Here is a 12,186-nt window from a genome sequence, read left to right as displayed (position 1 = left end):
CTTGCTAATGTATAACATTAGTACTACATGACAGGTAATAGTGCTGCCATCTAGTGCTCTTGCTAATGTATAACATTAGTACTACATGACAGGAAATAGTGCTGCCATCTAGTGCTCTTGCTAAATTTATAACATTAGTACTACATGACAGGAAATAGTGCTGCCATCTAGTGCTCTTGCTAATGTATAACATTAGTACTACATGACAGGAAATAGTGCTGCCCTCTAGTGCTCTTGCTAATGTATAACATTAGTACTACATGAGAGGAAATAGTGCTGCCATCTAGTGCTCTTGCTAATGTATAACATTAGTACTACATGACAGGAAATAGTGCTGCCCTCTAGTGCTCTTGCTAATGTATAACATTAGTACTACATGACAGGAAATAGTGCTGCCATCTAGTGCTCTTGCTAATGTATAACATTAGTACTACATGACAGGAAATAGTGCTGCTATCTAGTGCTCTTGCTAATGTATAACATTAGCACTACATGACAGGAAATAATGCTGCCATGTAGTGCTCTTGCTAATGTATAACATTAGTACTACATGACAGGAAATAGTGCTGCCCTCTAGTGCTCTTGCTAATGTATAACATTAGCACTACATGACAGTAAATAGTGCTGCCCTCTAGTGCTCTTGCTAATGTATAACATTAGTACGACATGACAGTAAATAGTGCTGCCCTCTAGTGCTCTTGCTAATGTATAACATTAGCACTACATGACAGTAAATAGTGCTGCCCTCTAGTGCTCTTGCTAATGTATAACATTAGTACGACATGACAGTAAATAGTGCTGCCCTCTAGTGCTCTTGCTAATGTATAACATTAGCACTACATGACAGTAAATAGTGCTGCCCTCTAGTGCTCTTGCTAATGTATAACAATAGTACTACAGGACAGGAAATAGTGCTGCCATCTAGTGCTTTTGCTAATGTATAACATTAGTACTACATGACAGGTAATAGTGCTGCCATCTAGTGCTCTTGCTAATGTATAACATTAGCACTACATGACAGGAAATAGTGCTGCCATCTAGTGCTCTTGCTAATGTATAACATTAGTACTACATGACAGGTAATAGTGCTGCCATCTAGTGCTCTTGCTAATGTATAACAATAGTACTACAGGACAGGAAATAGTGCTGCCATCTAGTGCTCTTGCTAATGTATAACATTAGTACTACATGACAGGTAATAGTGCTGCCATCTAGTGCTCTTGCTAATGTATAACATTAGTACTACATGACAGGAAATAGTGCTGCCCTCTAGTGCTGTTTCTAATGTATAACATTAGCACTACATGACAGGGAATAGTGCTGCCCTCTAGTGCTGTTTCTAATGTACATTGTGTATAACATTGTTGCAAAACTGATTCCATATAGTGCTGCAGACAAGTGCACTTGAATTTACATTCCTAATTTTCAACAAAGGATTACAAGAAAACTAAAAATGTTTGATAATAGAAGTACATGGGAAAATTGTTTAAAAATGTGTAATCTATCTGAATCATGAAATAAAAATTGTGTTTCTTATGTATCTTTAAGGCAGTGTGCATATATATATATATATATATATATATATATATATATATATATATACATCTACACTCACACACAACAGAGATTCACTTGTAAATAAACAAAAAAAATTAAATGCTGCAAAAATTACTTAAGCTTTTTACTCTGTCACCCTGCAGGGGGGGTGGGGGAGCAAACGCATAGCTCCCTTCGGTCTGTGTCACTGTGTCACCTGCAGGGGGAGGGGCAGATGCATAGCTCCCTTCTGTATGTGTCACTGTGTCACCGGCAGGTGGAGGGACAGACTCATAGCTCCCTTCTGTCTGTGTCACTGTGTCACCTGCAGGGGGAGGGGCAGACTCATAGCTCCCTTCTGTCTGTGTCACTGTGTCACCATTTAGGGGGAGGGCCAGACTGATATATCCCTTCTGTCTGTGTCACTGTGTCACCTGCAGGGGGAGGGACAGACTCATAGCTCCCTTCTGTCTGTGTCACTGTGTCACCCTTTAGGGGGAGGGGCACACTCATATATCCCTTCTGTCTGTGTCACTTGCAGGGGGAGGGACAAACTCATAGCTCCCTTCTGTCTGTGTCACTGTGTCACCTGCACGGGGAGGGACAGACTCATAGCTCACTTCGGTCTGTGTCACTGTGTCACCTGCAGGGGGAGGGGCAGATGCATAGCTCCCTTCTGCCTGTGTCACCCTGCAGGGGGGGCAGACGTATAGCTCCCTTCTGTCTGTATCACTGTGTCACCTGCAGGGGGAGGGGCAGACTCATAGCTCCCTTCTGTCTGTGTCACTGTGTCACCATTTAGGGGGAGGGCCAGACTGATATATCCCTTCTGTCTGTGTCACTGTGTCACCTGCAGGGGGAGGGACAGACTCATAGCTCCCTTCTGTCTGTGTCACTGTGTCACCGGCAGGGGGAGGGGCAGACTCATAGCTCCCTTCTGTCTGTGTCACTGTGTCACCCTTTAGGGGGAGGGGCACACTCATATATCCCTTCTGTCGGTGTCACTTGCAGGGGGAGGGACAAACTCATAGCTCCCTTCTGTCTGTGTCACTGTGTCACCTGCAGGGGGAGGGACAGACTCATAGCCAGGGGCAGACTAACAAGTCGGGCAAATCAGCCCTTGCCCGAGGGCCCTGCTTCTTAGGGGCCCCATGCATCATACAGTAGCAGGATTTTTTATATATATATTAAAATGTATAATAAAATATATTTGATTTATTTGGGGCTTTGGATTTTCTACTGGATGGGCTGGTAGTCAGGGGGATCCTCTCATGGACATGTGCAGCCGGTGGTGGTGCAGGACAAATGTGACTTAGTGCGTGGGGCCATCATCATCATCAACTCATTAGATTTCAGAATCGTGGATGGACTACTTGGAGAAGGATAAGGAAGGACCAGTAAGTAAACTTAAAGGGACAGTCTACCATAGAATTGTTATTGTTTTAAAAGTTAGATAATCCCTTTATTACCCATTCCCCAGTTTTGCATAACCAACACCGTTCAGGACCGTCTTTAACACAGGGCAAAAGGGGCAGCTGCCCTGGGCCCAGCCTCTGTTGAGGGGCCCAAGAGTCCTAAAAAAAAAAATAAAAAAAAATAAATTTTTTTTTTTTTTTTTTTTTTTTTTTTTTATGGTTCATACCAGACTGCTGATGTGACATGGGGAACACACACATTCAGTCCTAATACTGTCACAGTCAAAAGTACTCTGCTTATATTTTTTTTCAAAACTGTGCCAGACCGTGCCGGTGTCATGTGACATGCCAAGCTAGTGCCATGTGCTGTTTTAGATGTGCACTGTGCAGCACTGAATGCAAAGCCCTAACTCGGCATCCAGCCATTTCCCACGGCATCAGAAAAGGTCCTACTGGGGTTACCACTGTTACCAGGTAACTGCTCTGGTGGTGGGGATTGTTTCTGGGTAGGGCTGACTGTAGGTGCATGCAGCAGAAAGCTGGAGCGGCAGGCACATGAGGATTTGAGCATCTGTGCAGCTGCATACACTGCTCTCTTCAGTCTTGAGGCTGTGTGACTCATCTCACACTGTATCCATGCAGCCTTGGACAGACAGCATCCAGTCTACTGGTCCCCTTAGCCCTGCTCTTTCTGCTGTGGCCTTAAGATCAACTAACTGAAGTTTGTTAGGGGAATAGTGCTTTGTAGAAAGGTGTCAGTGGGAAGAATAAGTGAGTGCACACACCCCCCTCCCCATGCAACATTGTCTAGTTCAGGGTGAGAGGGAACTTGTTCCTAGCAAAGAAGCGACATGTGCTGGTGTGGCTGATGTATAGCGTCATGCTGATACTTCACACATTAATGAAAGGTTTATTTTTATAGTTTTTATTTTCTCTCTGTCTCAGATTTTACAGCTTCCATAGTAGTTCTGCTGTTCCAGTCAGTAAACTTATATTTGTCTGCACCTCCATGCTTCCTCCTTTGCCTTGCTTTGCTCCTGTTGGCTGCCCTAAATCTCTTTAACCAGCTAACCTCACACCAGAATCACATTCAAAAGAATATTAAATGAATCCACAGTGGAAGAATTTATGTATTTATTTACTTATTAGTACTGCTTAGGTCCAGTTTCACATATTGCATTTTGTTTTTTTTTTAATGATTAGCCCAGCAGTAGATGATCCACCGCTGGGCTAATAATAATAAAAAAAATTGATTTAGTTGTTTTTTGGGATGTTGGGGTGGAGAGCAAAATTGCATGGGGTGGGGGCCCAAGAAAATTTTTGCCCAGGGTCCAATCAATATTAAAGACGGCCCTGACACCATTATATTAATATACATTTTACCTCTGTGATTACCTTGTATCTAAGCCTCTGCAGACTGCTCCTTATCTCAGTTATATTAATATACTTTTTACCTCTGTGATCACCTTGTATCTAAGCCTCTGCAGACTGCTCCTTATCTCAGTTATATTAATATACTTTTTACCTCTGTGATTACCTTGTATCTAGGAACCTTCTTCCAGCCCCCTGATCACATGACTATGACTGTTTATTATCTATTGTCTTAAATTTAGCATTGTTTTGTGCTAAATCTTAAATAACCCCCTGTGCCTGAACACAATGTTATCTATATAGCCCACGTGTACTTTCTGTCTCTTTGTGTTGAAAAGAGATTTAAATAGCATGTGATAAGCATATGAGCCTACCTATGTTTAGTTTAAGCTAAGAATACCAAGAGAAAAAAGCAAATTTGATGATAAAAGTAAATTGGAAAGTTGATTAAAATTAAAAGTCCTATCTGAATAATGAAAGTTTAATTTATACTAGACTGTCCCTTTAAGGTCCTGGGCTGGCACATCAAAGCGGAAGGGCTGCACCTGCAATATGTGGATCGGGTGTGTATAAATTTTGGAATCCGGTTAACATATTATTGATCACTCTGTGGCTTCTGCTCAGCTCCACCCACACGCCGTGCGCAGGTTAGAGACAGCAGCCGCGACACTGCAGCACCATAGGAGCGTGTGGCCACGTGTGGTGAAGGAGTACTCAGTCATAGCTCCCTTCTGTCTGTGTCACTGTATCACCTGCAGGGGGAGGGACAGACTCATAGCTCCCTTCTGTCTGTATCTTCATGCAGGGGGGGGGGGGGACAGACAGACTCATAGCTCCCTTCTGTCTGTGTCACTGTGTCACCCTTTAGGGGGAGGGGCAGACTCATATAATCCTTCTGTCGGTGTCACTGTGTCACCCTTCAGGGGGAGGGGCAGACTCATATATCCCTTCTGTCTGTGTCACTGTGTCACCCTTCAGGGGGAGGGGCAGACTCATATATCCCTTCTGTCGGTGTCACTGTATCACCCTTCAGGGGGAGGGGCAGACTCATAGCTCCCTTCTGTCTGTGTCACTGTGTCACCCTTCAGGGGGAGGGGCAGACTCATATATCCCTTCTGTCTGTGTCACTGTGTCACCTTGCAGGGGGAGGGGCAGACTCATAGCTCCCTTCTGTCTGTGTCACTGTGTCACCTTGCAGGGGGAGGGACAGACTCATAGCTCCCTTCTGTCTTTGTCACTGTGTCACCCTTCAGAGGGAGGGGCAGACTTATAGCTTCCTTCTGTCTGTGTCACTGTGTCAGCAGGGGAAGGAACAGACTCATAGCTCCCCTCTGTCTATGTCACTGTGTCACCCTGCAGGGGGAGGGACAGACTCATAGCTCCCCTCTTTCTATGTCACTGTGTCACCCTGCAGGGGGAGAGACAGACTTATAGCTCCCTTCTGACTGTGTCAACTGCAGGGGAGGGACATACTCATAGCTCCCTTCTGTCTCTGTGTCACCTGTAGGGGGAGGGACAGACTCATAGCTCCCTTCTGTCTGTGTCACCTGCAGGGGGAGGGACATACTAACAGTTCCCTTCTCTCTGTGTCACTGTGTCAACTGCAGGGGAGGGAAATACTCATAGCTCCCTTCTGTCTGTGTCACTGTGTCACCCTGCAGGGGGAGGGGCAGACTCATCATAGATCCCTTCTGTCTGTTTAACTGGGTCACCCTGCAGGGGGAGGGACAGACTTATAGCTCCCTTCAGTCTGTTTCACTGTGTCACCCTGCAGTGGGAGGGACAGAATCATAGCTCCCTTCTCTCTTTGTCACTGTGTCACCTGCAGGGGGAGGGACATACTAATAGTTCCCTTCTCTCTGTGTCACTGTTTCACCTGCAGGGGATGGACATACTCATAGCTCCCCTCTGTCTATGTCACTGTGTCACCCTGCAGGGGGAGGGACAGACTCATAGCTCCCTTCTGTCTGTGTCACTGTGTCACATTGCAAGGGGAGGGGCAGACTTATAGCTCCCTTCTGTCTGTGTCACTGGTTCACCCTTCAGGGGGAGGGACATACTTATAGCTCCCTTCAGTCTGTGTCACTGTATCACCCTGCAGTGGGAGGGACAGAATCATAGCTCCCTTCTGTCTGTGTCACTGTGTCACCCGCAGGGGGAGGGACAGGTTAATAGCTCCCTTCTGTCTGTGTTACTGTGTCACCCTTCAAGGGGTGTACCAAGAGAAAAAAGCAAATTTGATGATAAAAGTAAATTGGAAAGTTGATTAAAATTAAAAGTCCTATCTGAATAATGAAAGTTTAATTTATGCTAGACTGTCCCTTTAAGGTCCTGGGCTGGCACATCAAAGCGGAAGGGCTGCACCTGCAATATGTGGACCGGGTGTGTATAAATTTTGGAATCCAGTCCACATATTATTGATCACTCTGTGGCTTCTGCTCAGCTCCACCCACACGCCGTGCGCAGGTTAGAGACAGCAGCTGCGACACTGCAGCACCATAGGAGCGTGTGGCCACGTGCGGTGAAGGAGAACTCAGTCATAGCTCCCTTCTGTCTGTGTCACTGTATCACCTGCAGGGGGAGGGACAGACTCATAGCTCCCTTCTGTCTGTATCTTCATGCAGGGGGGGACAGACTGACTCATAGCTCCCTTCTGTCTGTGTCACTGTGTCACCCTTTAGGGGGAGGGGCAGACTCATATATCCCTTCTGTCGGTGTCACTGTGTCACCCTTCAGGGGGAGGGGCAGACTCATAGCTCCCTTCTGTCTGTGTCACTGTGTCACCCTTCAGGCGGAGGGGCAGACTCATATATCCCTTCTGTCTGTGTCACTGTGTCACCTTGCAGGGGGAGGGACAGACTCATAGCTCCCTTCTGTCTGTGTCACTGTGTCACCTTGCAGGGGGAGGGACAGACTCATAGCTCCCTTCTGTCTGTGTCACTGTGTCACCCTTCAGGGGGAGGGGCAGACTTATAGCTCCCTTCTGTCTGTGTCACTGTGTCAGCAGGGGAAGGAACAGACTCATGAGTCATAGCTCCCCTCTGTCTATGTCACTGTGTCACCCTGCAGGGGGAGGAACAGACTCATAGCTCCCCTCTTTCTATGTCACTGTGTCACCCTGCAGGGGGAGAGACAGACTTATAGCTCCCTTCTGTCTGTGTCAACTGCAGGGGAGGGACATACTCATAGCTCCCTTCTGTCTCTGTCACTGTGTCACCTGTAGGGGGAGGGACAGACTCATAGCTCCCTTCTGTCTGTGTCACCTGCAGGGGGAGGGACATACTAACAGTTCCCTTCTCTCTGTGTCACTGTGTCAACTGCAGGGGAGGGAAATACTCATAGCTCCCTTCTGTCTGTGTCACTGTGTCACCCTGCAGGGAGAGGGGCAGACTCATCATAACTCCCTTCTGTCTTTTTAACTGGGTCACCCTGCAGGGGGAGGGACAGACTTATAGCTCCCTTCTGTTTGTGTCACTGTGTCACCCTGCAGGGGGAGGGACAGACTTATAGCTCCCTTCAGTCTGTTTCACTGTGTCACCCTGCAGTGGGAGGGACAGAATCATAGCTCCCTTCTCTCTTTGTCACTGTGTCACCTGCAGGGGGAGGGACATACTAATAGTTCCCTTCTCTCTGTGTCACTGTTTCACCTGCAGGGGAGGGACATACTCATAGCTCCCCTCTGTCTATGTCACTGTGTCACCCTGCAGGGGGAGGGACAGACTCATAGCTCCCTTCTGTCTGTGTCACTGTGTCACATTGCAAGGGGAGGGGCAGACTTATAGCTCCCTTCTCTCTGTGTCACTGGTTCACCCTTCAGGGGGAGGGACATACTTATAGCTCCCTTCAGTCTGTGTCACTGTATCACCCTGCAGTGGGAGGGACAGAATCATAGCTCCTTTCTGTCTGTGTCACTGTGTCACCCGCAGGGGGAGGGACAGGTTAATAGCTCCCTTCTGTCTGTGTTACTGTGTCACCCTTCAAGGGGAGGGGCAGACTCATAGCTCCCTTCCGTCTGTGTTACTTGCAGGGGAGGGACATACCCATAGCTCCCTTCTGTCGGTGTCACTGTGTCACCTGCAGGGGGAGGGACAGACTCATAGCTCCCTTCTGTCTGTGTCACAGTGTCACCCTTCAGTGGGAGGAACAGACTCAAAGCTCCCTTCTGTCTGTGACACTGTGTCACCCTTCAGCGGAGGGGCAGAGCTCATAGCTCCCTTCTGTCTGTGTCACTGTGTCACCTGCAGGGGGAGGAACATACTAATAGTTCCCTTCTATCTGTGTCACGGTGTCACCTGCAGGGGAGGGACATACTCATAGCTTCCTTCTGTCTCTGTCACTGTGTCACCTGCTGGGGAAGGAACAGACTCATAGCTCCCCTCTGTCTATGTCACTGTGTCACCCTGCAGGGGGAGGGACAGACTCATAGCTCCCTTCTGTATCTATCACTGAGTCACCTGCAGGGGAAGGAACAGACTCATAGCTCCCCTCTGTCTCTGTCACTGTGTCACCTGCAGGGGAGGGACAGACTGAAAGCTCCCTTCTGTCTGTGTCACTGTGTCACCTGCAGGGGGAGGGACAGACTCAAAGCTCCCTTCTGTCTGTGTCACTGTGTCACCTGCAGGGGGAGGGACAGACTCATAGCTCCCTTCTGTCTGTGTCACTGTCACCTGCAGGGAGAGGGAAAAACTCATAACTCCCTCCTGTCTGTGTCACTGTGTCACCCTGCAGAGGGAGGGGCAAACTTATAGTTCCCTTCTGTCTGTGTTACTGTGTCACCCTGCAGGAGGAAGGACAGACTTATAGCTCCCATCTGTCTGTGTCACTCTGTCATCCAAGCACTGTGTCACCTGCAGGGGAAGGAACAGACTCATAGCTCCCCTCTGTCTATGTCACTGTATCACCCTGCAGGGGCAGGGACAGACTCATAGCTCCCCTCTTTCTATGTCACTATGTAACCCTGCAGGGGGAGGGACAGACTCATAGCTCCCTTCTGTCTGTGTCACCTGAAGGGGGAGGACATACTAACAGTTCCCTTCTCTCTGTGTCACTGTGTCACCTGCAGGGGGAGAGACATACTAACAGTTCCCTTCTCTCTGTGTCACTGTTTCACCTGCAGGGGAGGGACAGTCTCATAGCTCCCTTCTGTCTGTGTCACTGTGTCACCTGCAGGGGGAGGGACAGACTCATAGCTCCCTTCTGTCTGTGTCACCTGCAGTAGGAGGGGCAGACTCATAGCTCCCTTCTGTCTGTGTCACCCTTCAGGGGGAGGGACTGACTCATAGCTGCCTTCTGTTTGTGTCACCCTTCAGGGGTAGGGACAGACTCATAGCTCCCTTCTGTCTGTGTCACCCTTCAGGGGAGGGGCAGACTCATAGCTCTCTTCTGTCTGTGTCACTGCATCATGCTTCAGGGGGAGGGGCAGACTTATAGCTCCCTTCTGTCTGTGTCACCCTGCAGTGGGAGGGACAGAAGCATAGTTCCATTCTGTCTGTGTCACTATGTCACCTGCAGGGGGAGGGACAGACTCATAGCTCCCTTCTGTCTGTGTCACTGTGTCACCTGCAGGGGGATGGACAGACTCATAGCTCCATTCTTCTGTGTCACTGTGTCACCTGCAGGGGGAGGGATAGACTCATAGCTCCTTACTGTCTGTGTCACTGTGTCACCTGCAGGGGTTGGCCAGAATCATAGCTGCCTTCTGTCTGTGTTACTGTGTCACCCTGCAGAGGGAGGGACAGACTTACAGCTCCCTTCTGTCTGTGTCACTGTGTCACCCTGCAGGGGGAATGACAGACTCATAGCTGCCTTATGACTGTGTCACTGTGTCACTTTGCAGGGGGAGGGACAGACTAATAGTTCCCTTATGTCTGTGTCACTGTGTCACCCTGCAGGGAGAGGGACAGACTCACAGTTCCCTTATGTCTGTGTCAGTGTGTCGTTCTGGTGGGGGAGGAACAGATTAATTGCTCCCTTCCGTCTGTCTCACTGTGTCACTCTGTGGAGGAAGGGACAGACTTACAGATCCCTTTTTTTCTGTGTCACTGTGTCACCCTGCAGGGGGAGAGACAGACTTATAGCTCCCTTCTGTCTGTGTCACTCTGTCATCCAAGCAGAGGGACAGATTCATGAATCCTGAACCATTTTTGCCATTCATTTTATGACGAAAATGAATATATTCACATACATAGTAATAAGTTCCATATATATTTTGGAGACATAGTTTTCAGCTTCTATTTGATGAGATAAAACATTAATATATACTTAGAGAATACAGCAAGATCTTTGAGAGAAATTTAGATATGCCCAAAAACACTCCTGTAGTTCTCACTGCTTTATCTCAACAATCTCACTAATCGCCACTTGCTAGGATGGAGATCACCCATCTGTTGAGAGTGCACTTGTGGAATTTTCATTCTTCTGTTCTATAACTTACGTATTTTTGTTTTTTTCCCTCCCAGGTGATACTCAGCGCGTAGAAAAGGATATTCCTCCACTTCACATCTCCATAGACCACGTTCCTTCCTGTCCTTAGCAGTCAGGCTGTATATAGATACGCTTTTACCCTGCATTTTCTTCACCTCATGTCCATCAAGAGACCATATGAAAGTATAATTGTTCTGTCTCTGGAAATTATTTTTAAGGCAGAGTTCACATAGCAGGGCGCTATCATTACGTGAGGGAGTATGGACCACTAAGAGAGAGAGAGATGGCGCACAGATACAACCTATGGGAAATAACACAAATCACAATTATTTAAGCTAAATTTCTGGCATACATATATATCTATCATCTATCTGTCTGCCTGCTTATCATCTATCATCTATCTATCTATCTATCTATCTATCTATCTATCTATCTATCATCTATTTGCCTATATGATGTGGTATTACTTTCATTGTTCATTTATTTAATTATTTATTGCCTCTATATCTGTATCTGAATGGTCACAGCAAAGCAGACAAGATAAACATAAACTCCTCGCACACATTATATTTCATAGACAATAAATCCTACTCAGTTTCATTCCTAACAGAGGGGTCGATCCAAATCCCTTCCAAAAACGTACCAAAATTATTTAACTACAAAATTTCCTAAAGAGTTTAATGCTCCATTCCTGTAGAAAATCATTAGATAAATGTGTTTAAAGGATTGTAATCAACCCCAGATTATGTATTTTCATAAGACCTCTTGTTACCATATAATCCACTGCATAGATATTCAAACACAATTTCTAGTGACACTTTGCAGTAAAAACATCATTTATTTAGATTACAGGAGTATTGGCCACTCCCCCTAGGGGTTCCCATGACTTTGCACATTTGCTCCTCCAAATAATACTCACATGATACAAGACACCCTCATACACAATTAAAGGAGCAGTAAATATAAAATAATATAAGCACAGTTTCATACCTCCCAACATTTCAAAATTCAAAAGAGGGACACCCCCCCCCCCCCGCAAAAAAAATTATGTGGGCGGGGCTTAAAAAAATCATAAGACCAAAGTAATATAAATAAAAAATTTAATAAATTCATAGATTTTAATACACTTAGGCAGCAAATCAAACACAAGCTCAAACCATTGGTATGGCTATGTGAGCTATGTATTTAATTATCCTTTGCACAGACATTGCTAAATATTTTTATCTTAATTGGACATTTAATAATAAATTCTTTAAAACTGCTCTCTGCATTCCCCATTAATATTCTAAATTCTGGCCTTTAAAGTCAGCAAAAATGCACAGTAGCACACTACATAGTATACACTTATACATGCAGATACACACAAACACTACATAGCATACACTTATACATGCAGATACACACACACTACATAGTATACACTTATACATGCAGATACACA

General features: G+C 46.4%; 1 protein-coding gene across 1 annotated transcript in view; it reads right to left on the bottom strand.

Moving 5' to 3' along the window:
- The window catches only part of LOC128636129 (uncharacterized), a 104,561-nt gene that overhangs the window by 15,480 nt on the left and 76,895 nt on the right, over positions 1 to 12,186 (bottom strand). The window contains exon 2 of the mRNA XM_053689187.1: positions 10,756 to 11,046. Within this exon, the coding sequence (XP_053545162.1) occupies positions 10,756 to 11,046 (291 nt within the window). The remainder of the gene's footprint in view (positions 1 to 10,755; positions 11,047 to 12,186) is intronic.

Source organism: Bombina bombina, chromosome 7, assembly GCF_027579735.1.
Source record: "Bombina bombina isolate aBomBom1 chromosome 7, aBomBom1.pri, whole genome shotgun sequence".
NCBI lineage: Eukaryota > Metazoa > Chordata > Amphibia > Anura > Bombinatoridae > Bombina > Bombina bombina.
This window is presented reverse-complemented; position numbering and strand designations above follow the sequence as displayed.